We start from the raw sequence: 27,650 nt of genomic DNA on the forward strand, positions 1-27,650 counted from the left end.
AAGAATACGGGGGTGGGTAGCCATTCCGTTTTCCAGGGGATCTTCCCAATTCAGGGATCGAACCCGGTTGCCTGCGTTGCAGGCGGATTCCTTACCATCTGAGCCACCAGGGAAGCCCTTACTCTTTGTTCAGTCAGACCCATTTTCATCTCAAAGAAACAAACCAGAGGATCAGTCTCCGCTGAATCTGGGACCATACAACCGAGGTTGAGGGGGGCCGCTTTAGACGTTGTATCAGGGTCTATCCACGCCATGCCCTGCCCTGCCCACAGGTCAACGCCCCATCCTCAGGCTGGCAGCCCTTTGCTCCACGAGCCCCGCCCCTGCCCTCACCCTAGCTCGGTGGCTACTGCACATGCCCGACAAGGTCCGCACGGCAGCCAGCATCAGCTCAGGCCTCTTCGTGTCCAAAAGCTGCATCAGCAGGGCCATGCCGTTGTTCTGGAAGATCCTTTCGGCCCCCGCTTCCTCACGGCTGAGGACAATGAGGTTGTTGGCGGCCTGAAGGTGCAAAGGAAACAACAAAGGTCAGGAGGGAAGTCTGGCTACTGAGGCCTTGACCATGAGCCAAGTGCAGGGGCTGGGGCAAGGACCGGGGCTTCAAAACTTCTTTATATTCCTTTGCCCTATAACCCTGCTCCTGGGAATGTGGCCCAAGAACATAATTCAGAACAAGAAACAAAGTAACTTGCAATAAAGACCAGCTGGATGAAAATATATTGCAGCCATCAAAGATATAAATGAGAAGACTCAGAGGCAACTTGGAAAAAAGCATTGGTTTGCAGGAACAGAATTGCAGGTTCACGCTGATGGCACTTTGGGTAAAATAAAACTGTGCGTATCTGCTTGGGGGTAAGGACTTATAAAAGGTAGCAAAGGGACTTCCCTGGTGGGCCAGTGGTGACGACCCCACTTTCCAATCCTTGGGAGGGGAACTAAGATCCCGCACTAACCCTAACCCTGGTTGGGGAACTAAGACTGCACACGCCGAGGAGCAACTGAGCCTGTGAGCTGCAACAAAAGACCCCACATGCCGCAACAAATTTCCCGTGGGCTGCAACGAAGACCCAACACAACCAAATAAAAATTTTTTTTAAAGAAAAGGGTAGGGAAATGTTAAGTTAATTAATCAAGGAACCCATCAGTCTGAAGTGGCTTCAATGCCTAAGCAACTAAATAAGAAAACCCAAACCACACTTTGCTATACAGCAGAAATTAACACAACCTTGTAAATCAACTGTACTTCAATTTAAAAACAAAACAACTAAATGAAAAACCCCTAACCCTGTATTGTCTCAAGGTTAAGACACTGAAGGACAACCAATCACAAACAGCTAACGAGCCTTTCCCAAATAATGCTAACTGCTTAAGCTATAGCCCGAGCTCCCCAGGTACCCTAGTGGTAAAGAATCCACCTGCTAAAGCAGGAGACACAAGAGATGTCGGTTCGATCCCTGGGTCAGGAAGATCCCCTGGAGAAGGAAATGGTAACCCACTCCAAGTATTCTTGCCTGGAGAATTCCATGGACAGAGGAGCCTGGCAGACTACAGTCTCGGGGGTTGTAAAGAGTTCGACACGACTAAGCATGCACATTTTTAAGCTACAGCCAATCAAATAACCCCCTTGCTTTGCTTCCACCTCTTTCCTGTCTTTGTTTGTTTTGTTTTGTTTAAATATTTGCAGCACGTGGGCTCAGTAGTTGCTGCACTCAGGCTTAGCTGCCCCACAACACGTGGGATCTTAGATCCTGACCAGGGATCATACTCACATCCCCTGCACTGGCAAGAGGATTCTTAACCACTGAACCACCAGGGTTCACCTCTTTTCTAGAAAAGCCTTTTCCCTAGCTCTTGTTGGTGGAATACTCCCAACCACTTCCGCGTTACGCTACCCAGTTCAAACAAATTTTGCTCAAACTCTTAAAGAGTTTTTACTATATCTTAGTTTATCTTGTAACAGAATTGAAGTTTTTACATTGGGGATTCTTTTCCATCAAACATATTCCTTGAATATGGTTTTGGCATTTTTTATTGTTCAAGAAAATCTAAAGTTGCAGGAGGTTCTCAGGAGGATTGAAGGTTGTGTGCAGAGAATGCTAGATGGGATTTGAAAGCCCTGGGTGATGATTCTGCCACATGCTAGCCACGTGACCTTGGGCAAGGCATAGCATTCTCTGGGTCTCAGATCCCTGTCCATAAAAATAGACAGTTGAGCTGCATTTTCAAGTCTCTTCCCACCCTGAGGACATATATATACATATGATATATATATATATATATATATATATAAGATATTCTGTATATGTGTGTGTGAGAGAGTCCTCAGAGTCTCTCTCTATATATGTATATTTGTGTGTGTATATACATGTATATATATGTATGTATGTATATACATATATATATGTATGTATGTATATATGTCTATAAAGTATATTCTGAATATTCATTGGAAGGACTGATGCTGAAGCTGAAGCTCCAATACTCTGGCCACCTGATGTGAAGAACTGACTCACTGGAAAAGACCCTGATGCAGGGAAAGATTGAAGGCAGGAGAAGAAGGGGACAACAGAGGATGAGATGGTTGGATGGCATCATCGACTCAATGGACATGAGTTTGAGTAGGCTCCAGGAGTTGGTGATGGTCAGGGAGGCCTGGTGTGCTACAGTCCATGGGGTGGCAAAGAGTGGGACATGACTGAGTGACTGAACTGAACGGAGGATGCAAAAGAAGGATATAAAACCTTCCACCCTAAGGATGCATTCACAGTCATCCCTCAGTATCCACAGGGGATTGCTTCCAGGACCCTGGTGGATAACAAAATCCACGGATGCTCAAGTCCCTTACATAAAATAATGTAGTACAGTTGGCCCTCCGAACTGCAGGCAACCAATTGTGTGTTGAAATCCTTTAAAAGGCTCCAGCTCTGGAGAGGAGGGCTTGAGGAGGACCTGAGACCCTGAGATTGGGCAAAGAATTCATGATGCAAGAAAAGGAGGAGGTGGGCAAACAGGCAGAGAGTAAGAGGTTGGTGCACATGCTTAGTTGCATCTGACTCTGCGACCCCATGGATTGTGCTGGCCAGGGTCCTCTGTTCACAGGATTCTCCAGGCAAGAATCCTGGAGTGGGTAACCATTCCTTTCTCCAAGGATCTTCCTGACCCGAAGACTGAACCCCCTTCTCCTGCATTGCAGGCAGATGCTTTACCATCTGAGCCACCAGGGAACCCCCCAAGAGGCTGGGGAGCAGGCTGATTAAAGAATTTCAGGCAAGCATGAGCAGAACCATCATCACTCTATCAGTCAAGGGCTTTGTACTTTTCAGAGTACAAAGTGCTCCTTTCATATATATATATATAACAGCTCATCAAGTCCTCATAAGAGTTTGTTATAAAATATACTTGCATATTAAAAAATTTTTTTGATTGCACCTGCCGCATGTGGGATCTTAGTTCCTCAACCAGGAATCAACCCCAAGCTGCCTGCATTGGAAGGCAGTCTTAACCACTGGACCACTAGGGAAGCCCTGATATTTGCATATTATATGATTACTGATCATAAAACTAACAAAAATTCCCCATGCATCTTCTGTTAAATTCTTATATTCAGATATTCATTTTTTCCCTCTGAAGGAGGAAAAAAGAAACATTTAAAAATGCAGCAAATTTGGTTAAGAAGATATTAGGAATAAATATCTTCATAATTCAGAACGATGCTGCAGAATGATCTTCATAATTCAGAATGATGCTGCTCCATTTTGAAATGGAGTAAAGCATTATTTTGACATGTCATTGTTTCTCAGGCCCAAAACTAGGGTGAGGCAAGTAAGACACTTACCTTGGGTGCAGATTTTACGGGGTACAAAAAACTTCTGTAATCAAGATAAATGGTATTGAATGCAATGTTTTAAAATATCAAAATCCATGCACTGCAAAAAACAATACACGCTGAACAGAATAGCAGAAATACAAAGACAGGATTCAACCCTCATCGTTCTAACTGTTGAGCATGACTCAACATGAGCACCTCCTCGTGTTGAGCGTGACTCTCTTCGTGGTTCTCACCCTAACCCTGGCCCTTCTTAGAGTTCACACTGTTTTCTAAAGTGCTTATCTTTTGGCCCATCTTTGTCTCCCTTCTCCAAGGAGCCGCCCGCCAGCACGAGTCGGGGACGTTACGGTCCGGACACAAGGGCGGAGTCCGCAGAGGAAGCAGTTACCTGCGCGCCCCCAGAGCGCCCTCCTCTGGTTCGCTGCTTGCCCAGCACGTACCTTCTCCAGTTTATCCGCTTCACTGTTTCTGTCCAGGAGAATCTCAAACATCGTCTGAACCCTCGAATCAGTGGAGAACTGCACACGGAGCTGAGGAGAGAGGGGGGAGTGGGGAAGAAGGCAGGTGGGCATCCCATCATTTCAGTCAACTCCACTCAAAGGTCATCTCAGGTAATATTAGGGTATGGTCTTCGTGCCCGCCTCCATCACTCTTTCATCCATCCAACAATCATCTAACTGAACTGTCATTACTACGGGTGGGACAAGAACAAAATCAAGTCTTTGCTCCACAAAGCTTACAGTTTAATTACTTTCGAGGTCCCATTTAGTCTTCACAAGTCTTGGAAGGCAAAAAGATCATCACCCCAATTTTGCAGCCTCACTGTTAGACATTTAAATATGGGCTAAAACAGGAAAGTATCTCCAGGGTCAGAGACATGAAGCAGCTTTCAAGTACCACTTGAAACAAATGTAAACCATTTTTTCCTTCTTTATTCCTTTTTAAACGTTCATTCATTCATTCTCTTGGTTGTGCCCAGGTCCTAGTAGCAGCAGCACACGTGATCTTTACTCGAAGCATGTGGGATTCAGTTCCCTGACCTGGGATCGAACCCAGGCCCCTGGATTGGGACCGCTGAGTCTTAGCCACTGGACCACCAGGGAAGTCCCTGAACGGTTATTTTGGAATGTCTCCATCCCTCACTCTCCCAACCCCAACCCCAACCCCAGTGCTCTGAGCGTTGCTCTGCTGGGCCACAGTGCCACCTATTTCCCCCCTGCGGTCATTTCCTTTCAGGAAGTCGCTCAGTCACCACCCCTTCACTGATCACTCGTTGGTCTGTATTTTGACAGCTCTGGAGTCTGCACTCTGGACAGAACACTGTGGTCCCTCCATGGGGCTGCCCCAGGCATCCAGACGTCACTGCGACCCGGAGCAAGGAGACGCGTGATCAAGTTACCCTTCTGCTCTCAGAGTGGGGAAGCTGGCACCCCAGGGCATCCCTCAGAAAACTGGCAGCTAAGTGAGGACAGAGGGTGCAGGACCCCTTATCCCTGGTCCCAGTTCCCTGAGGCCACTCCATTTTCCTAGGAAAGAGCCCCTGTTCCTGCTGGTTCCTGACTCTCCTGCATCCCCCAGCAACATCCTCCCCCCAGTTCCCAGGTTTCTCATGCTGCCTTTGTCCTCCTAGAAAGAGAGGAAGATCATACTAAGAGGAAGACATACTAAGTTGCAATTTTTTTTTTAAGCCTCCATCTGGAATTGAGAAGACTGGTATGCTAGTCCTGTCTGGCTTGTACCCTTGAACAAGCATCACGGCGTCTCTGATCCTCACAGACAGGGGCACCGGCCCAGCTGTTCTGTGCCACGTGACCACTCCATCCAAGGGAGTGGAGGTAGGCCAGCCCTGGTGTCCTGCTGCCCTAACTGGTCCCTACTGGGAATGGGGAGAGGTGGCCGAGGCTTATAGGAAGGGCCACCTTCCGGATCCAGCTCACCTTCTCCTGGATGCTGGTGTTGAGCCTCCTCAGTGTCTCCTGGAAGCTCTGGTTCTGTGGCTCCAGAGTGGCACAGCGCTGCACATCCTTGAAGGCCTGGTCCAGCTTGCCCAGGTGCTCCAGTGCCTGGCATCGCCGGTACAGAGCCTTGATGTCCGAGGAGTTGATATCAATGGCTAGCAAGGGAAGCAGGCAGAGGCTCAGGGGGCCGGGAGGCAGACCACCTTCCTTCTTCCCCCACAACACCCCCCCAACTCCAGGGCTTCTGTCTCTCCCTTGGAGAGTGTGCTTCCTTGTAGATCAGTTTCGTGGAAGGCAATTTTTCCACGGACTGGAAGCGGGGTGTGGTTTGGGGATGATTCAAGTGCATTACATTTATTGTGCACTCTATTTCTATTATTATGACATCAGCTCCACCTCAGGTCATCAGGCATTAGATCCCGGAGACTGGAAACCCCTGAGGTAGACCATCTGGTCCTAGGATCCCCGCAGTTAGGGAGGTGGTAAGAATCACTGTCTCAAGGTTGGAAGGGAGCTTAAGGGTCATCTCATTCAATTCCTGACTCTCCAGTCTTGGCTCCTTGATCCCTGCCAAGTACCAATCCAGTCGGTGCTCGCATACCTCCAGCTGTGCGGAGCACCTTCCATCTCAAGGCAGACAGCTTCTTCAGAAAGCCCCTCCCTCCTCCAACCTGAAATATATCTATCTCCCTGTAACTTTGCCCTTTTGTCTTAAGTCCAGTCCTGGAAACTGTGAGATGAAATCCAATCCTTCTTCCTTGTGACAGCCTTTCAGGAATTTGAAAGCAGCTCCCTGTCCCACCTGGGAGTTCCTTCTCTGAGCTAAATATTGCCACTTTTCTGCTCTTTACAGGATGGGTTTCTAGTCCCCTCTCCAGCTAAGACCTTCCCTTCCGAACTCACTCCAGACTATCTCTGTCTCTCCTTAAAAATTAGTGATCCAATCAAAAGCCAACACAGACCTATGCAGAGGAGAATCCCCTTCGTTCTGCATATTATAACCCTAAAAATGCAGCCAGAAGTCTTCCCATTTTGATCATGCTCTTAAATCTAAGTTCTCCCAGAACCTGAGGCACTCCGAAAACAGTGTTGATGTGTGTTTATTTCTCCTAGTGTCTGTGGAATAAACTAATACCTCCCTCCTTCCCTTAGGAAACCCGGTCCCCACAGAGTGGTTCTAGGGAGCAGCCCCTCCCCCAGGAACCTATCCTCACCTCCACCAAAGTGCCTGTGTCCTTGCTGTGACAAAAGGATTTCCAGGAGCGGCTCCAGCACATTTAATGTGTAAAGATGTGACTTAGGGATGGCTTTCCTGGAGCATCCTTTCACACAAGGTCCATCTGAAGCCCTGCCTACAATGTCCAGGGTGGCATTTATACAATCTGTGAGTGTCAAGAGCCTCTTAGACTAAACAGTGATGCTGAGGGGGAGGGAAGGAGGGCAAGGTCAGAGCGCGCGAGGGCTCACCTCTCGAGGCATCGGAAGCCGCCTGAACATAGCTCTCCTGAGAAACAGGGAAGAAAGACACTTGGTTAATGTGGGCCCAACACAGAGACAGCCAGAGAGGGTCCCGGAGGTGAGGAGACAGGGCTTGCTGGCCGCTGCCACTTTCAGAGGCCAGAGGTTCCTCGCTGAGTGTGGAGAAGCGGGCACGCATCAGGCACACTCAGGCTTGAACCTGGCTCTGCTGCTGACTGAGGAGGGCGTGGCCACCCGCTCCAGTATTCTTGCCTGCAGAATCCCATGGACAGAGGAGCCTGGCAGGCTATCATCCATGCGGTTGCAAAGAGTCAGACACAACTCAAGTGATTTAGCATGTACACACTGCTGCTAACTACCTAGAGCTCTTGGGGAAGTTATTGAGCCCTCCTCTTGAGTCTCGAGCTTCCTATCTGCAATATGGGCACAAGAGTAGCAGCGACCTCATGGTCTGTGGCTAAGATGCCATGAAATAAGCTCTGAAAAGCCCCTGTCTGGACGCCAGTTCCCACGAGATGAGAACTGTCTCCATGGATGACTTCCCCGTCTCCCAGAGGAGTGGGTCAGGCGATGGGTACCGGAAAGCAGGGGAGGCTCTCTGCTCCAACCTGAGGGTTCCAGGAGAGGACACTGGGAGGACAGGCGTGACTGTCAGGAGGAGGGAGCTGCCCCCTCACTCGCATCCCAGTCCCGCCCTCAGCTCCCCAGCCCTCTCCTTCCCAGACCGTTTTCAGGCCACAGGCCGCCCGGTTCCGATAGAGCGTGGCCAGCAGGGCCTTATCCTTGGTCAGCTTCAGGGCCTGGCTGTAGCTCTTGGTGGCGGCCTTGTAGTCCTGGAGCTGGAAATGCTGATTCCCCTCCTCCTTCAGCTGCATCGCTTCCGCCTCGGCCATCTGTCAGGACAGGAGAGCTCCCTCCAGACCCAGGGCTGGGCTCCTGGTCTGAGTCTGGAGCTCCAGGGTCCCCACCTACCACGATGGAAGGGGGGATGATGCCCATCCCCTCAACCCCCACCAATCCACTGTCCAGGAGGACATCACAGCGTCTGCTAAGAGTGGGGCCCAAGTTGAGAGGGGTCTCAGAGTCTCTGTTCCTAGGGAAAAGAATTTGAAAAAGAAGGGGTTTCCCTGGGCAGTCTAGTGGCTAAGATTCCATGCTTCCAATGCAGGGGGCCTGGGTTCCATCCCTGGTCAGGCAGCTAGATCCCACTTGTTGCAAGTAAGACCTGGTGTGGCTAAATAAATAAAAATAAATAATTTTTTTTTTTTAAAGAATAGCTATATGTATAACTGAATCACTTGGTACACCTGAAGCTAATGCAAAATTGTTAACTATACTCTGATTTTTTTATTTTTTTAAAGAAGAGTCCCTCTTCCTCCCTCCATCTCCCTCCCAGCAGGATGGGTAAAGCCACCACACCAAGGGCCTGAATTCTCATTGCAGGCCTTAAAATGCCTGGGTCCCCCCTTCCCCCTCCCCGGTCCCAGGAACATTCCAGGCCAGCTCACTTTCTCTCAAGGACAATGTTCTTGCTCCGTCCTCCTGGGGTGCGGCTCCTCTGTGTGTGAACCCCCAGCCGGCCAGCGTCAGTCTGCCCCTCCCAGCCCCCACCCAGGAGACTTTATCACCCCAGCCAGTGGCTCCAGACCATATTTGGCCACAGGGGCAGGTGCCCCTGGCGTCTGTCATTGATACTCCGGGACCTCCCCCTCCCCAGACTGGACAGTCATTACCACGTGGAGGTTCCAATGAACCTCTGTCCCCGCATCCCACTCAGGGCCAGTCCTGGGGGCAACAGGGGCTCCTAACTCCCCAAAGAATGATAGAAAGATCCAGAGGGACAGGAGCACCCCCAGCAGACCCCCGCTACCTAGGCACAGCTCGGATGCCCCCTTCTCCACCTCCTTCCCAGATAAACAACCTCCTCTCCCCTCCCCCCACGCCTGCTATTTTGGGAGCAGAGTGACAGCTGAGGGGCTGGCAGGCTTGGACATGCAGAGCAGCTGCCCAGGTCGCAGGCCCGCTGGAGACTTCCAGAAATGCCCTTCTGGAGGGAGGAGGGAAGAGGAGGGAGGGAGGAAGTTTCCTTCCCCTCTCCCCCTTGTCCACAGCCCCCCCGCCCCTTCCACCCGTTGAAAACGTCCTTGTTTTTCAGAAAGATCCATGGACTTGCCATCTCACTTGAGTGGAAGTGGGTGTTTGTTCCACTCTGCGCATCTTCGGCGGCTCTTCCCTGTCTGCATGGAGGGGCTGTATTTGGTCTCCCTCCCCCGGCCCCAGGCTAGGAGCTCCCTGAGGATGGGCTCTGTATGTCCCCCACCGGACTGAATCTTCTCCCAAAGACTCCCAGGAAGCCTGGGAATTCCCTGCAACCAAGGACCGTGCCCACTAACTGACTGGGACTTGCTGAGTCCCCCTCATCAGAGGGGTGGGGGTGGGGGCTTCCTGGGACGAGAACTGTATATTCACTAAGAATTGTGAATCACTGTGTTGCACACCTGACACTTATACACTATTGTAATTCAACTGTACCGTGATGCTGAAATTTTAATTAAATTACAAATTCTTAATTTAAAAAAACCACATCACTACATACTTGCCACCAGAGAGGGTCTCCCCTGGGACAGGAATTGTTTCTCCTTATTCAACTGAGACAAATTTATGAGGTTGTCCCCCACTTGGATTTAGAATTCTCCCAGCTTTCTGTGTCCCTGAGACTAGGCAGTGAGTGCCCTCCCAGAGGACAAGTACAGCGTCTCATGCAGTTTGATTTTCCCTGGCACAGAGCCTGGAAGAATCAGTGCCCAATGCATGTTCTTAAATGAATGAATGAACAAATGAGTTTTTTGTGTTGACACTTTGCTTCACATCACTACCATTCTGACCCCCTCTCCCATATTGCTTCAAACTGACCTGACCGCAGCTGAGAAAAGACACTGAAGGAAAAAAGCGTAGGCGGGATCACTCATACTAGATTCTGCTCTTAGCTCTGTCACCTTGAAAACACAGCTCTGTGACCTTGGACAAGTCCTACTGCCCTGCTGGACACAAAGTCCAGCCCTGATAAATGTTCGTTGGCTGAATAAATGAATGAATGGATGGATGGGTGAATTCCCTGCCCTCATGGTGTCGCCAACCCTGAACCCCTTTGCGGACAGCTCTCTGTAGCAGTGACAGAAAATGTTAAAAGATCCTACCGTTGGTGGAGATTGACTTCAAGTCCAGGGGACTGTGGATTAAAATCCTGATGCAGTAATTCATTCCACAAGCATTTCTTAAGCATTTGCTATCTGCCAGGAAATCCCTTGTAGCTCAGTTGGTAAAAAAATCTGCCTAAAGTGCCGGAGACATGGGCTCAACTTCTGGGTCGGGAAGATCCCCTGGAGAAGGAAATGGCAACCCACTCCAGTGTTCTTGCCTGGAGAATCCCATGGACCGAGGAGCCTGGCGGGCTACGGTCCATCGGGTTGCAAGAGTCGGACATGACTGAGCGACTATACCACTATCATGTACCAGGAACTGTGAATGATCACGGAAGCAGAAAACACTCCTGGGCATAAGGATTTGTGTGTTTTGTTCACTTACACATTCCAAGTGTCTGCAACAGTGTGTAGTATGTAGCGGGTGTTGCCTTAGTCGCTAAGTCACCTCTGACTCTTTTGCGACCCCAGGGACTGTAGCCCACCGGTGCCTCTGTCCATGGGATTTCCCAGGCAAGAATAGTGGAGTGGGAGGTACTAGGTGCTCAATAGCATTTGTTTAATGAGTGCATGAAAGAATTCCGTGTATCTGTGATTTCTGACGTATACCAAACAGTTTTCAAACCTTACAATCAGGAATCATGACATTATTTCAGAGAAAGTTTCCCTGAGGAAATGATTAAATGAGTTAACATATGTAGAGCTCCTAGAACAATGTCTGGCAGAGACCTTTGTTAAATGATTGAACAAATATTTAAGGCAAGACCTGAAGAACAAGGAACTATTTCTGTATGTGTTCGTCAGTTTAGGCTGCCATTAACAAAATACCACTGATTGCACAGTTGCACTCATCTCACACGCTAGTAAAGTAATGCTCAAAATTCTCCAAGCCAGGCTTCAACAGTATATGAACCATGAAATTCCAGATGTTCAAGCTGGATTTAGTAAAGGCAGAGGAACCAGAGAGCAAACTGCCAACATCTGCTGGATCACTGAGAAAGCAAGAGAGTTCCAGGAAAACATCTACTTCTGCTTTATTGACTATGCCAAAGCCTTTGACTGTGCTGATCACAACAAACTGTGGAAAATTCTGAAAGAGATGGAAATACAAGACCATCTGACCTGCCTCTTGAGAAACCTGTATGCAGGTCAGGAAGCAACAGTTAGAACTGGACATGGAATGACAGACTGGTTCCAAATTGGGAAAGGAGTACGTTGAGTCTGTATATTGTCACCCTGCTTATTTAACTTCTATGCAGAGTACACCATGATAAACACTGGGCTGGATGAAGCACAAGCTGGAATCAAGATTGCTGGGAGAAATATCAATAACCTCAGATATGCAGATGACACCACCCTTATGGCAGAAAGGGAAGAAGAACTAAGCTTCTTGATGAAAGTGAAAGAGGAGAATGAAAAGTTGACTTAAAACTCAACATTCCGAAAACTAAGATCATGGCACCCTGTCCCATCACTTCATGGCAAATTGATGGGGAAACAATGGAAACAGTGGCTGACTTTACTTTCTTGGGCTCCAAAATCACTGCAGATGGTGACTGCAACCATGAAATTAAAAGACGCTTGCTCTTTGGAAGAAAAGTTATGACCAACCTAGACAGCATATTAAAAAGCAGAGACATTACTTTGCAGACAAAGGTCCATCTAGTCAAAACTATGGTTTTTCCAGTAGTCATGTATGGATGTGAGAGTTAGACTATAAGGAAAGCTGAGCGCCAAAGAATTGATGCTTTTGAATCGTGGTGTTGGAGAAGATTCTTGAGAGTCCCTTGGACTGCAAGGAGATCAGACCAGTACATCCTAAAGGAAATCAGTCTTGAATATTCATTGGAAGGACTGATGCTGATTCTGAAGCTCCAATACTTTGGCCACCTGATGGGAAGAACTGACTCATTAGAAAAGACCCTTATGCTGGGAAAGATTGAAGGCAGGAGGAGAAATGGGCAGCAGAGGATGAGATGGTTGGATGGCACCACTGACTCAACAGACATGAGTTTGGGCGGGCTCTGGGAGTTGGTGATGGACAGGGAGGCCTGGCATGCTGCAGTCCATGGGGTCACAAAGAGTCAGACATAACTGAGCGACTGAACTGAACTGAACTGGATGACTTAAACAATAAAAATTTCTTTTCTCATAATTCTGGAGGCTAGAAGCCTAAGATCAAGGTGCCATCATATGGGTTGGTTTCTGGTAAAACTTCACTTCCTGGGTTGTAGACAACCATCTTCTTGTATTCACACAGCCTCTTCTCTGTGTGAGAGCAAAGAGAGAGACAAGGAGAAAGAGAGAGAGCTCTTGTGTGTCCTCCTCTTAAAAGGACATCAGTCCTATCAGATTAGGATGCCATCTTTATGACCTCACTCAACATTTATTACTTCCTGTTGGACCATTAGGAAGGCTGAGCACCGAAGAATTGATGCTTTTGAACTGTGGTGTTGGAGAAGACTCTTGAGAGTCCCTTGGACTGCAAGGAGATCCAACCAGTCCTTTCTAAGGAGATCAGTCCTGGGTGTTCTTTGGAAGGACTGACGCTAAAGCTGAAACTCCAATACTTTGGCCACCTCATGCAAAGAGTCTTTGGAAAAGACTGTGATGCTGGGAAAGATTGAAGGCAGATGGAGAAGGGGGCAACAAAGGATGAGATGATTGGATGGCATCATCAACTCAATGGACATGAGTTTGAACAAGCTCTGGGAAAGAGTGAAGGACAGGGAGGCCTGGCATGCTGCAGTCCATGGAGTCGCAAAGAGCTGGACAGACTAAGCACCTGAACAACAGCGTTAGAGTCTGTCTCTAAATAGAGTCACACTGGGGGTTAGGGCTTCAGTTTATGAATTGGAGGTGTGGGGGCACAATTCAGTTCATACCAGTTCCAGAAAATTGCATGAGGGAACTAAGGCTGAGTGGGCCATTTAAGGAGTCTGATTTTTCCCGCCTGTAATGGGAAGCTTTGTAGGGTAACAAAGACAGAAAGTAACTGAGCAGAGTTTTGGTTTGAAACATCACCCTGGTTGCCATGTGAAGAGGAGGAAGCAGGGTAAAGACAGGTAAGCAAATGTAGGGACTGTAGGAACCAGTATTGTGGCCAAAATCTCGGCTGTCTGTGCACTGATGCTGAACAGCAATATGCAGACAGAACTGTGGAGGAGAAGGAAAGAGTGACTCTATTAGTTTGTCGGGCAAAGGGGGAACACAGTACCGGTACACTAGCGTTTCAAGTGCTGTGCCCCACTGCCCTGGTGAGTGAAAAGTGAAAGTGAAAGTCACTCAGTCGTGTCTGACTCTTCGGGACCCCATGGATTATACAGTTCATGGAATTCTCCAGGCCAAAATGGGTAGCCTTTCCCTTCTCCAGGGGATCATCCCAAACCAGGAATCGAACCCAGGTCTCCTGCATTGCAGGCCAATTCTGGTGAGTAGGGAGAGGTTATATAGTCATGCAGGAGTATGTGATAAGGATCAAGGCAATAACATCTTTCTTTTTCTTTTCTGGCTGTGATGGGTCTTCATTGCTGCGAGTGGGCTTTCTCTATTTGTGGCGAGCGGGGGCTACTCTTTGTTGCAGCATGAGAGCTTCTCATTTTGGTGGCTTCTACTCTACACATGGACATCACCAGATGGCCAACACCGAAATCAGATTGATTATATTCTTTGCAGCCAAAGATGGAGAAGCTCCATACAGTCAACAAAAACAAGACCAGGAGCTGACTGTGCCGAAGATCATGAACTCCTTATTGCCAAATTCAGACTCAAATTGAAGAAAGTAGGGAAAACTGCTAGACCATTCAGGTATGACCTAAATCAAATCCCTTATGATTATACAGTGGAAGTGAGAAATAGATTTAAGAGCCTAGATCTGATAGATAGAGTGCCTGATGAACTATGGAATGAAGTTGGTGACATTGTACAGGAGACAGGGATCAAGACCGCCCCCATGGAAAAAAATGCAAAAAAGCAAAATGGCTGTCTGGGGAGGGCTTACAAATAGCTGTGAAAAGAAGAGAGGCGAAAAGCCAAGGAGAAAAGGAAAGATATAAGCACCTGAATCCAGAGTTCCAAAAATAGCAAGAAGAGATAAGAAAGCCTTCTTCAGCGATCAATGCAAAGAAATAGAGGAAAACAACAGAATGGGAAAGACTAGCGATCTCTTCAAGAAAATTAGAGATACCAAGGGAACATTTCATGCAAAGATGGGTTCGATAAAGGACAAAAATGGTATGGACCTAACAGAAGCAGAAGATATTAAGAAGAGGGTGGCAAGAATACACGGAAGAACTGTACAAAAAAGATCTTCATGACCCAGATAATCATGATGGTGTGATCACTAATCTAGAGCCAGACATCCTGGAATATGAAGTCAAGCGGGCCTTAGAAAGCATCACTACAAACAAAGCTAGTGGAGGTGATGGAATTCCAGTTGAGCTGTTTCAAATCCTGAAAAATGATGCTGTGAAAGTGCTACACTCAATATGCCAGCAAATTTGGAAAACCAGCAGTGGCCACAGGGCTGGAAAAGGTCAGTTTTCATTCCAATCCCAAAGAAAGGCAATGCCAAAGAATGCTCAAACTACCACACAATTGCACTCATCTCACACGCTAGTAAAGTAATGCTTAAATTCTCCAAGCCATGCTTCAGCAATACGTGAACCGTGAACTCTCTGATGTTCAAGCTGGTTTTAGAAAAGGCAGAGGAACCAGAGATCAAATTGCCAACATCTGCTGGATCATCGAAAAAGCAAGAGAGTTCCAGAAAAACATCTATTTCTGTTTTATTGACTATGCCAAAGCCTTTGACTGTGTGGATCACAATAAACTGTGGAAAATTCTTAAAGAGATGGGAATACCAGACCACCTGACCTGCCTCCTGAGAAATATGTATGCAGGTCAGGAAGCAACAGTTAGAACTGGACATGGAACAACAGACTGGTTCCAAATAGGAAAAGGAGTACGCCAAGGCTGTATATTGTCACCCTGCTTATTTAACTTCTATGCAGAGTGCATCATGAGAAACGCTGGACTGGAAGAGACACAAGCTGGAATCAAGATTGCTGGGAGAAATATTAATAACCTCAGATATGCAGATGACACCACCCTTACGGCAGAAGGTGAAGAGGAGCTAAACAGCCTCTTGATGAAAGTAAAAGAGGAGAGTGAAAAAGTTGGCTTAAAGCTCAACATTCAGAAAATGAAGATTATGGCATCCAGTCCCATCACTTCATGGCAAATAGATGGGGAAACAGTGGAAACAGTGTCAGACTTTATTTTTTTGGGCTCCAAAATCACTGCAGATGGTGACTGCAGCCATGAAATTAAAAGACGCTTACTCCTTGGAAGAAAAGTTATGACCAACCTAGATAGCATATTCAAAAGCAGAGACAGTACTTTGTGGACTAAGGTCCGTCTAGTCAAGGCTATGGTTTTTCCTGTGGTCATGTATGGATGTGAGAGTTGGACTGTGAAGAAGGCTGAGCGCCGAAGAATTGATGCTTTTGAACTGTGGTGTTGGAGAAGACTCTTGAGAGTCCCTTGGACTGCAAGGAGATCCAACCAGTCCATTCTGAAGGAGATCAACCTTAGGATTTCTTTGGAAGGAATGATGCTAAAGCTGAAACTCCAGTACTTTGGCCACCTCATGCGAAGAGCTGACTCATTGGAAAAGACTCTGATGCTGGGAGGGATTGGGGGCAGGAGGAGAAGGGGACGACCGAGGATGAGATGGCTGTATGGCATCACGGACTCGATGAACATGAAGCTGAGTGAACTCCGGGAGTTGGTGATGGACAGGGAGGCCTGGCGTGCTGCGATTCACGGGGTCGCAAAGAGTCGGACACGACTGAGCGACTGAACTGAACTGAACTGAAAACTGGGGCTCAGTCCTGCGTTTTCATTGGAAGGCCTGATGTTGAAGCTGAAACTCCAATACTTTGGCCACCTGACGCGAAGAACTGACTCATTTGAAAAGACCCTGATGCTGGGAAGGATTGAGGGCAGGAGGAGAAGGGGACAACAGAGGATGAGATGGTTGGATGGGATCACCGACTCGACGGACATGGGTTTGGGTGGACTCCGGGAGTTCGTGATGGACAGGGAGGCCTGGCGTGCTGCGGTTCATGGGGTCGCAAAGAGTCGGACACGACTGAGCGACTGAACTGAACTGAAAACTGGGGCTAAGAATCGCTATTCTGAAAAGACAAAAGGTTGTCAGTATCCTGCAAAGCACTGGGAGAGATTGAACGCCGAGGCGGCCACCTGTCCGCCAAGCGTAGGGTGTGGAGGAGGGTACCAGCTGAGCCCACGCCCAATGCCAGAGGCCTGGCGGGGCGCGGCACTTCCCCGCCGAGACACCAGGGGGCGATGAGGCGAGCTGCGGCGCCGCTGAACCACGGCAGCGGCGCTCCATCACGCCGGAGTTACCTCCTCCACGTGGGGACGCAGGATGGCGGCCACGGCCGCGGTGGGGGTGCGTGAGTGCGGGCGGGGCCCGCGGCCGGGCTCTCGCGCCCGCTTTCCCGAGGCCGGAGGGAGGCGGGAGTGGTGGCCCTCGGGTAACTGAGCCGCGGGAGTGACGCCCACCGCGCTTGTCCTTACAGGACGAGGCGGCGACGCGCGACGTGCAGCGGCTGCTCGTGCAGTTCCAGGATGAGGGTGGGCAGCTGCTGGGCTCGCCGTTCGACGTGCCGGTGGACATCACCCCGGACAAGCTGCAGCTCGTATGCAACGCTCTGCTGGCCCAGGTGAGCTTCGGGCACGCGGGGGATCGGAAGGCCGAAGGTCTTGGTACCAGGCCCCCCTCCGCTCCCCCGAAGTGCTGACAACCGGGCCTTGCGGTCTTCCCTTGGGGAGGGTCGGAAGATGTGATTCGAGTGAGCGATTTACACGCCCATCTTCAGGGCCCACCTGCGGAGGGACCGCGGGTTTTGAACACATTGGGCGCATCATCAATCACAGTGATTCCTTGTCTCAGCCCCCCACTGTCTCCCCGTTGTCATTAATTTCCCCATTTTACAGTGTTCAGTTCAGTCGCTCAGTCGTATCCGACTCTTTGCGACCCCATGAATCGCAGCACACCAGGCCTCCCTGTCCATCACCAACTCCCGGAGTTCACTCAGCTTCACGTCCATCGAGTCCGTGATGCCATCCAGTCATCTCATCCTCGGTCGTCCCCTTCTCCTCCTGCCCGCATCCCTCCCAGCATCAGAGTCTTTTCCAATGAGTCAGCTCTTCGCATGAGGTGGCCAAAGTACTGGAGTTTCAGCTTTAGCATCATTCCTTCCAAAGAAATCCCAGGGTTGATCTCCTTCAGAATGGACTGGTTGGATCTCCTTGCAGTCCAAAGGACTCAAGAGTCTTCTCCAACACCACAGTTCAAAAGCATCAATTTTTCGGCACTCAGCCTTCTTCACAGTCCAACTCTCACATCCATACATCACCACAGGGAAAACCACAGCCTTGACTAGAAGGACCTTAGTGGGCAAAGTAATGTCTCTGCTTTTGAATATAGTATCTAGGTTGGTCATAACTTTTCTTCCAAGGAGTAAGCGTCTTTTAATTTCATGGCTGCAGTCACCATCTGCAGTGATTTTGGAGCCCAGAAAAATAAAGTCTGACACTGTTTCCACTGTTTCCCCATCTATTTCCCATGAAGTGATGCCTACGGTCATTCGATTGTGTGTAAGATGCTGTGCCGTAGGTGGTAGATTTGGAGTTGGAACTCAAAATGTCAGACTCAAAACTTCTGCTCTCCTAAGCTCCTCAGTCAGCTCAGTCGTGTCCGACTCTTTGCGACCCCATGGACTGCAGCACGCCAGGCCTCCCTGTCCATCACCAACTCCTGGAGTTTGCTCAAACTCATGTCCATTGAGTTGGTGATGCCATCCAACCATCTCATCCTCTGTCATCTCCTTCCCCTCCCACCTTCAATCTTTCCCAGCATCAGGGTCTTTTCAAATGAGTCAGTTCTTCGCATCAGGTGGCCAAAGTGTTGGAGTTTCAGCTTCAACATCAGTCCCTCCAATGAATATTCAGGACTGATTTCCTCTAAGCTGCTGCTGTTGCTAAGTCGCTTCAGTTGTGTACGACCCCATAGATGGCAGCCCACTAGGCTTCCTCATCCCTGGGATTCTCAAGGCAAGAACACTGGAGTGGGTTGCCATTTCCTTCTCTAATGCATGACAGTGAAAAGGGAAAGTAAAGTCGCTCAGTTGTGCCCAACTCTTGGTGACCCCATGGACTGCAGCCCACCAGGCTCCTCCGTCCATGGGATTTTCCAGGCAAGAGCACTGGAGTGGGGCGCCACTGCCTTCTCCACCCTAAGCTGCTAGTGTTTATCAAGATGCTGCCCTCTGTTGGCGGTGGGCTTCTCTGGTGGCTCAGTGGTAAAGAATCAGCTTGCAGTGCAGGAGACACTGGTTCGGTCCCTGGGTCAGGAAGATCCCCTGGCGAAGGAGATGGCAAGGCACTCCAGTATTCTTGCTTGGAAAATTCCAAGAACAGAGGAACCTGGGGGGCTACAGTCCATGGGGACCCAAAGAGTCAGACAGGATTTAGCAGTTTAACAACAACAACGACATTGGAGGTGGGGGAAGTTGCTTAAAAATGCAGTACCTGGGCCCCACCCCACACTTACTACACCAGACCCAAGGGTGAAGCAGAGAGTTTGCATTTTCAATCAGCTTTTTGAATGCTTCTTGCACATTATAGAGCCTGGTGTGGTGGTTTAGAAAATGCCTTAAATGCTATATACTAATTCTAACCCTGGACTTCTGTCTGAAGAACCTGAATTAGTCATTAGCAGTAGGACATTGGGCGAATCACTTGGTTGCTCTATTTTTTCTGTATGAATGCCTATCTGTCAGGGTGGTTGTGAGATGCAGATAAAGGATTCTAAAGTGATTTGTAAATATTCTGGAGGTGATCTTGAAGGACTGAAAAGGTCTTGCTCAATGGGTAATAATGGGGGTACCCCAAGCAGGGTGGCTGAAAAGAAGGCTGCCTGCACACAGCTTGCAGAAGGTGGGGAGGGGAGGGTCCCCCGGTGGAGGCTGCCCTGCCCATCCTTTGATAGGGGGTTTCCCTTTTCTGTCGTCCTCCAGGAGGATCCCCTGCCACTGGCTTTCTATGTCCATGATGCCGAGATCGTCTCCTCACTGGGGAGGACCCTGGAGTCCCAGGCGGTGGAGACAGAGAAGGTCTTGGACATCATTTACCAGCCACAAGCTATCTTCAGGGTTCGCGCTGTGACCCGCTGCACCAGCTCCTTGGAGGGTCACAGTGAGGCGGTCATTTCCGTGGCCTTCAGCCCCACAGGAAAGTAAGGACAGCTGCAGAGTCATGGAGGAGAGTGTGGATGCAGCTGTTGGCTGGGGTGGGGGGACCCCCCAAGTTATGCTCAGTGGGGCCTCTGGCTGCCTTTCCTCGACCCAAGCTCTGGGCTCAGGGTGGAAGTAAGTGACTTACCCACTGAAATTTTGTCCCCAAAGGCCAAGGACACCTGCCTTGGAGGAGCCCTTCCTGGACTTGCTCTCAGGAGAGCTGAGCTGCAAGCTCACCTCTGCCCCTTCTTTGCTGTGTGACCTCGGCAAGTCACTTAACCTCTCTGAGTCAGTTGTTCCTCTGAGAAACAGGGTTTATTTGCTTCTCACAATTCTCTGAGGATAATAAGAAGCTTAAACTGGTTATGGCTATGGCCATTCCTTTCAGGAAGGACAAGGAGAGAAATTACCTCCTTGAGTCTTCTCCCAGATGGCCTGGGTGTTATAGTTCTCCTTTTCAGAAGAGAGAGAAATTTCCACTCCCAGATTCTGTTCCCAGAAGACAGTTGAATAGGCTGCTGGAATGTACATGTGCAGTGTTTTGGGTGGGGCCCAAACCAACCCCTTGTCCCCAGTGCAGAGGTCAGGCTGCCCCTCTTCTTCCCCAGGTACCTGGCCAGTGGCTCCGGAGACACGACAGTTCGCTTCTGGGATCTCAGCACTGAGACGCCACACTTCACATGCCAGGGTCGGTGCGCACACAGTTACCCACAGAGCAGGGGTTGATACAGTGGCACGCGGATGATTCATTCAGCTCTTTAGTTCCTGGGAGGCCCAGAGCGCAGTCCAGCCTCTTAATATCCAGTTAGCGGTTGCCAGTTCCTAGGTTGAGACTTTACCCTTGAGCCCCACTAGCCACTTACAAACAAGCAGAGACTGGACCCAAAAGTCAGTGTGAGGATGCGGGCAGGGACTGGCTGGCTGGTAGCAAGGAGAACTGGGCTTAAGTCCGGTCTCTGCCATAGTAGTCCTTAAACTTGAACATGCATCAGAATTACCTAGAGGGCTTGTTAAAATACAGATTTCTGGGTCCCACCCCCAGAATTTTTGTCTCCTCCGGTCTGGGATGTGGCCTGAGAATTTGCATTTCAAGTTGCCGGGTGGTACTGATGCTGCTGGCCTGGGAGCCTCACACTAGTGAGGTGACCTGTGTGTAGGCCTCGCTTCCTTTCTAAGCTTCAGTTTTCTCATCTGGAAAATGGGAGTGATACTTCTTGCGTTGTTCCATACTCTAGAGTTATCGTGAGAATTGTAAGGGGGCTGACGTGTGCAAGAATTTTATATCACGTGGCATGTGAGGAGCTGTTAGAAAGTGGTGGTGTTATCTGTGCAGCAGGTGCATGGCTCTGGCCCTTGGGGAGGGTTTGCCATTTGCCTAGGGAGTCTCATCCCTTCGATCGGTGTTTGAGCGTTCATTTATTTGGCAGCTAGCTATAGCACTTTCTGCAGTATGCCAGGCATTGCTGAGTGTTTGGGATAAAGACAGGTGTGGCCCCCCTCTCTCCCCTCCCTGCTTTCCCAGGACACAGACACTGGGTCCTTAGCATATCCTGGTCCCCAGACGGCAAGAAGCTGGCTTCAGGCTGTAAGAATGGCCAGGTAGATGATGCTTGGGGTACTTAGGTGGGAACCCTGGAGTCCCTTCCTGGGAGTACCTCAGAATGAGGTACTGGGGTCTTTAGGGAGGGGTGGCTGGGGGCTATGGGCAGAGGACCTTGGGTGGGGCCAGGGGAAGGTTGGGGAGGGTTATTTGATGATCTTCTGTCCTGCAGATTCTCCTGTGGGACCCAAGCACAGGGAAGCAAGTGGGCAGGGCACTCGCTGGCCACAGCAAGTGGATCACAGCCCTGAGCTGGGAGCCCCTCCACGCGTAAGTGACACTGACAACTGGGGTGAACTGGGAGCCAGGGGTTCAAAGCTGTACCCTACCCGTGCTCGGTGCAGAGGAGTCTTAGGGGACAGGGTGGGGGCTCTGACTGGCAGTGACGGCGTGGCAGGCAGCGGGGAAGGTCGTCTGCACCTGCGAGTGGGGGTGGAGGATGCTCATCACAGGCCCTGAGAGCCACCTTGCAGCGCCACCAGATGGTGGGGTCAGGAAGCCGTCGAGACGTTATCCCCAGCCTTCGAGCTGGGCATCAGGAGGCAGCGTGGGAAGACAGGCATTGCCTGCTCAGAAGTGAGGACCCGTCTCTTCCTCTCCAGCAACCCTGAGTGTCGCTACGTGGCCAGCAGCTCCAAGGACGGCAGCGTGCGGGTCTGGGACACGACCGCGGGCCGCTGCGAGCGCATCCTCACCGGGCACACGCAGTCAGTCACCTGTCTCCGGTGGGGAGGGGACGGGCTTCTCTACTCGGCCTCCCAGGACCGCACCATCAAAGTCTGGAGGGCTCATGATGTAAGAGCTGGGAAGGGTCCGGAACCAGCCTGGGGAAATCGCTGGTCAGGGATGTCAAACCAGTGTTTCCTGAACTTGTTCCGGGAACTGCTCAGGGAGGTGCTTTTGAACAGTGGGTCCTGGGGTCGGTGCCACGTTATAGCGGAGAGTCCAGGGCCCCTGAGCATGGTCAGGCCCTGGAATTTCCTGCTGTCGGAAGCCTATTTAGGTTTATCAGACCTGCTGTATCGCAAACTTACTGGACTAGAGCCCTTTTTCCTGACATTTCTCTTCTGTGAAACATATTTTCAGAAACACTGATCCGACCAGAGGGTTTGAGTTTTGATTCCGATCACAGTGAGTGATCTGATGGGTGATTTGATTCAGATCACAGTGAATGAGGGCCCTGCTTCTGAGTCCTGTGGGCACCTCCGTCTTCTGGGGCTGACCTGGACATTCATGTTCCCAGGGGTGCAGACTGCTCTGTGGGCATCTGACCTGTCTCCGTCCACCCTAGGGCGTGCTGTGCCGGACTCTGCAAGGCCACGGCCACTGGGTGAACACCATGGCCCTCAGCACCGACTACGCCCTGCGCACGGGGGCCTTTGAGCCTGCCGAGGCCTCAGTGAACGCCCAAGACCTCCGAGGGTCCTGTGAGTGAGCGGGAGGAGGCAGGGAGGAAGGGCTGCTTGAGAAGGAGCTGGCTCTGTGGCTTCACGTGTGAGGGGCCAGCCTCGGCCGGATGGGGGGGTGCTTGCTGTCCGTGTTGAATTTTCTCATCAGCCTTGTTCCTTCTTTCCTTTGGTGCCTGGTCACAGTGCAGGAGTTGAAGGAGAAGGCCCTGAGCCGCTACAACCTCGTGCGGGTGAGCGTCCCCAGCATCCCCAACTCCATGTGGGGTTTCTCCTCATCCCCCAAACCCTGCACAGGCTCAGTTCTAGCCCTAGTACATAATGTACTGTCCCCCCAAAGTTCTTCCTTTACAATTCTAAAATCTTAGTGTGCTGGGGATCATTTTATTTCACTTTGGTTTTTTGTTTGTTTGTTTGTTTGTTTTGCTTATCTATTTATTTGTAATTCTAAGGTACCCGTTTGTTTATTTTGGCCTCAGAATTCAGGCTCTTAGTTCCCCAGCCAGGGACAGACCTCCTCTCCCCTGCATTGGGAACATGGAGTCTTAATCACTGGACACCAGAGAAGTCCCTCTCTTGTTAAAATTTCATTTAGTTTCAGTAACACATTCAGATAGTCTAGGGTTCAAAGAACACGAAAGAAGGAGGTGATGGAGAGCCTCTCATCTCTGTGGCTCCTTCTGGAAGCATCCAGCGCTCCCAGTGTCTCGTGTCTCCTTTCCGAGACTTCACATACACGTGTAGACACTACACACGGTGCAGATAGACACGCACACAAGCCCGCATATAAAACCCTCCCCCCTTTTAAGATCCCACTGTGGGACGTCCCTGGCGGTCCGGTGGTTAAGAGCCCACGATTGAGCAGACAGTGGTGTGTTCGCCTCTGAGGTCGGGTCTCCTCCCTGAGACCGTGTGCGCTTTCTTGCCTCCGCAGGGCCGGGGCCCAGAGAGGCTGGTGTCTGGCTCAGACGACTTCACCCTGTTCCTATGGTCCCCGGCAGAGGACAAGAAGCCCCTGGCACGGATGACGGGGCACCAGGCCCTCATCAACCAGGTGGTCTTCTCCCCAGACTCCCGAATCATCGCCAGCGCCTCCTTCGACAAGTCCATCAAGCTGTGGGACGGCAGGACGGGCAAGTGAGTGGGGGGTGTGGGCCCGGGAGGAGGGGTGCTCCCCCTCCGGACGGAGCTCGGCTCTGCTGCTTTCTCACTGTGTGGCTCTGGCAAGTGGTTGGAGTTTTTTCTTAATATTTATTTATTTCGTTTTTATTTTTGGCTCTGCTGCACCTTCGTTTCCACTCACGGGCTTTCTCTAGTTGCAGTGAGCGGGGGCCACTCTCTGATTGTGGCGTGCGGGCTTCTCATTGCAGTGGCTTCTCTTGTTGTGAAGGTTCTAGGTGGGCGGGCTCAGTAGTTGTGGCACGCGGGGTGGGCTTAGCTGCCCCGAGGCATGTGGGATCTTCCCAGACCAGGAAAGAAGCGAACCCATCCCCTGCGTTGGCAGGCGGATTCCTAAGCACTGGACCACCAGGGGAGTCCCTGGGTTTTCTGAGCCTCTTTCCTCTTCTGAGTGTGCAGACCCCTTACCTCTGAGCCTTATCACAAGGATTAAATGAGGTGGTATGTTCAGCACCCTCACTAAGCGGGCGCGGAAAATGGCTAGTTCCTTGTACGCCTCGGGAGAGAGATGGTCTGAAAGCCGGCCAAGGGCCGGGGATGCAGCGGGTAGTGTAGGTCTGTGGTCTGGTTGTCATCTGGCCCTCCTTACAGTGGAGTCCACAGATCTGACAGTGCGTTACCTGTCTGGGAGCTTGGTGGAATTGCAGAACCCTGGGCCCCAGCCCAGAGCTTGGGGATCAGAACCCACCATTTAAGGTCACCTTTCAGGTCTGAGAAGCAGTGGTGTGACGAGGCACAGTGCCCTCCCAGTTGATAGGAGGAGAGGTCGAGGCATGGGTTGGGGAAGGAGTGGGGAAACACTCCTGAGGCCAAAGGGGGACTTACGTGTCCGTCTCCGTGTATCTCCACACCAAAGTCCTTGAAATAGGCTGTTCGGTTCCCTTTTTTTAAAATTCATTTACTTGTCTGGGTTAGGTCTTAGTTGCAGCGTGAGGGGTCTTCACTTTGGCATGTAGCCTTCTCTTCTTGCAGACATGGGCTCAGTTGCCCCATGGCATGTGGGATCTTAGTTCCCCAACCAGGGATCAAACCCGAGTCGCCTGCATTAGAAGGTGGATTCTCAACCACTGGACCCCCAGGGAAGTCCCCAGCTCCTTTTTAAGACAAGGAAACAGTCTCAGGCCCAACAACTTGCACCAGCAGACACAGTCATTCTGTCCTGACCAGGTCCCAGTGGCCCGGCCCACTGTTCCTCCATGCCACCTGTCAGTAGGCACCTGCTGGGGTGGGGAGAGCAGGGGGTGTCGTGCAGATGGGGCCAAGAGATGGGGGCATTGGAGTCCAAGGCTTGCAAAGTTGAGCAAGCGTGGAAGCCCGGCAAGAAGCATCCTAGGAGCACTTTTACAAAATCGCAATGACCAGCAGAGATTAAACTGATCCAGGGTAGGGGCCAGGCAGTGAGATTTTATGCAGGTTCCCAGGTAATCCTGACATGCAGCCACGGTTAAGAATGACTGCTGGGGGCCTCGAGGACCCTTCAGACGTGTTCCCAGGTCTCACATCTGTCCTCATCCCCCTCCCCCGGCCCAGGTACCTGGCCTCCCTGCGCGGCCACGTGGCTGCCGTGTACCAGATCGCGTGGTCGGCCGACAGCCGGCTCCTGGTCAGCGGCAGCAGCGACAGCACGCTGAAGGTGTGGGACGTGAAGGCCCAGAAGCTGTCCACGGACCTGCCGGGCCATGCGGATGAGGTGCGGCCGACCCGCGTGGGCTGAGCGGGGGACTGAAGCCTGCCGCCCAACCTCAGCCCTGCTCACTGCACCGCTGTCTCCCTCCCCCGTTTAGGTATATGCTGTCGACTGGAGTCCTGACGGCCAGAGAGTGGCCAGCGGTGGGAAGGACAAGTGCCTCCGGATGTGAGTTTGGGGGTAGGGTGGGGCGCAGTGGCGGCCGGTGTGCTTGGCTCTCCCGCCCTTGCCCTCGTGGTCGTCCCCCGTGGTGGAGAGTTCCACGGGCTCTCCACCTGCCCAGGCTCTCCCCCATCGTGGGCTCCTGGGACTCTGTGGTGCCTCCCTTCCCTGAGCTGGGGTCACCATCCCATTCCCTGCCCTTGTTCACAGATGGAGGCGATGAGAAGCCCCCAAGGTCTCTGGGATCCCCACCTGGACTCAGCCTCCGCCCGCTGCCTGCTCTGACGGAAGGCCTCAGGCTGGGCGATGACCTTGAGAACAAGCGTGGCCTGCTGTCCTCGGTCAGACCCCACGGGGGTCCCTCCGCAGAACGGGAGGTCGAAGGTCACAGGATGTCGTCACTGAGCCCAGTCTTTGGCCATCATTTGGTACCTTGCTGGCGCGAGCAGCTGTGAAAAGCCGGGCGATGACCAGCTGCTGCTTTTTCTAAATGCTGTCTCTCTTCAGGGTCAGGCCCTGGATTCTGTGACCAAATAAATAATTTATATTTTGTGCGTTTGGGTTACGATTCCTGTCCTCGATGCCCAGGGGTCTACGCTGGGTCAGTTCATGCAGCTGGGCTACTCCAGTACCATGCTGAGCAGGAAGCGGCCTTTCTTTTCTCGCCACTGTGTCTACGAGGGAGAGGCTGGGGTGACCTGCTGAGGCCCGTCTCGTAGTAGCCAGAGGAGGCTCTTAAGGCTGTGTTGTCCCTTTTGGCGGCATGAGCCACGTGTAGCTGTTTGCGTGAACTAGAATTCAGCCCAGTTAGAAATGCTCTTGTCGCGCTAGCTCGAGGCTACTTCCTGGTCTGGACTGCACAGGGTGAGGACGCCATGACCATCACAGGGACTTGTGCCAGCCCTGCTGCTCTGGAGGGCTTTCCCTGACCTCATTCAGGGTCACTGGGCTCTCGGGGTTCAGAGAGGCGGTCCCCGAGGGCTCCCCCTAATGGGTCATGCAGTGGTGCAGGCTCGGGCAGAAGTGGGGATGGTGTGATGGGCAGGGTGGCTCTCTGCCCCCCAAAGACTCACAGGGAGAAGGGAACCCCCACCAGGACGTGCTCAGACCTTGGAGCAAGGTCTTGCCCCCACTTCTCTTCCAGGACCAGGTGCCTCTACCCGGGTTGAATTCCAGCCATCCTTGTATGGAGCACTCGGGGCGACAGCCTGTTTTGACTTCTTGGTCCTCCTCACCCTCCCTCACCCACATCTGTGTTTTTATGATTTTGCACCTTGCCTGGCTCTGGTTCTCGGCTTCCACCTGCCTGGTCTCTGCAGTGGGACTGCGTGTGGGGTGAAGGGAGGCAACGGGCTCTGAGGTCCCACTCTGTGCCAGGCTCCCTGCTGCTGGGCTCTCACTTGAGCCTCACAGTGACCCTGCAGCAGTGCCTGGAAGGACCATGCCACATCCCCAGGGCGGGGTACAGATGTGAAGAAACAAAGAGCCAAATAGGTTTCTAGCCTTCCTTAGTATTCCTTGGACACGTGATGAATGTAATTCACATAGGAGGGGAGGGGCATTTTGTCGTCAACTGCTTGGGAAATGCTGGCTAAAGCCAAGTAAAGCAGGTTTCTGTGCTGTCACCGCCCCCTGCCCCAACCTTTTCTTTCTGGCCACGGCACACAGCATGTGGGATCTAGTTCCCTGACCAGGGATTGAACCCTCACGCCTTGCACTGTAAGGCATCTGTGCAGCATCTTAACCACTGGAAGCCAGGGAAGTCCCACATCCCCGTACTTTTGACGAGGAAATCCAGCCCCAGAAGCGTACGTGGTTTGT

General features: G+C 51.2%; 2 protein-coding genes across 2 annotated transcripts in view; one reads left to right on the forward strand and one right to left on the reverse strand.

Annotated features, from left to right (window-relative positions):
* The window catches only part of UNC45B (unc-45 myosin chaperone B), a 30,568-nt gene extending 21,709 nt beyond the window's left edge, over positions 1 to 8,859 (reverse strand). Inside the window, exons 1-6 of the mRNA XM_004012459.4 lie at positions 8,775 to 8,859; positions 7,992 to 8,159; positions 7,255 to 7,291; positions 5,767 to 5,942; positions 4,270 to 4,359; positions 334 to 501 (exon numbers count right to left, since the gene is read on the reverse strand). Coding sequence (XP_004012508.2) covers positions 334 to 501; positions 4,270 to 4,359; positions 5,767 to 5,942; positions 7,255 to 7,291; positions 7,992 to 8,159 — 639 coding nt within the window. The 5' untranslated portion in view covers positions 8,775 to 8,859. The remainder of the gene's footprint in view (positions 1 to 333; positions 502 to 4,269; positions 4,360 to 5,766; positions 5,943 to 7,254; positions 7,292 to 7,991; positions 8,160 to 8,774) is intronic.
* Positions 8,860 to 16,896: 8,037 nt separating this feature from the next.
* On the forward strand, positions 16,897 to 26,383 carry NLE1 (notchless homolog 1). The gene is made up of 13 exons (XM_027975296.2): positions 16,897 to 16,944; positions 17,075 to 17,218; positions 19,577 to 19,794; positions 20,404 to 20,483; positions 21,318 to 21,394; positions 21,568 to 21,665; positions 21,998 to 22,190; positions 22,687 to 22,822; positions 22,988 to 23,034; positions 23,736 to 23,938; positions 25,511 to 25,670; positions 25,765 to 25,835; positions 26,040 to 26,383. Exons 1-13 carry the CDS (start codon positions 16,921 to 16,923, stop codon positions 26,050 to 26,052), a joined length of 1,464 nt encoding a protein of 487 aa, XP_027831097.2. The 5' UTR covers positions 16,897 to 16,920; the 3' UTR covers positions 26,053 to 26,383.
* The last annotated feature ends 1,267 nt before the right edge of the window (positions 26,384 to 27,650 follow it).

The sequence above is a fragment of the Ovis aries genome, chromosome 11 (assembly GCF_016772045.2).
Source record: "Ovis aries strain OAR_USU_Benz2616 breed Rambouillet chromosome 11, ARS-UI_Ramb_v3.0, whole genome shotgun sequence".
Classification (NCBI taxonomy): Eukaryota; Metazoa; Chordata; class Mammalia; order Artiodactyla; family Bovidae; genus Ovis; species Ovis aries.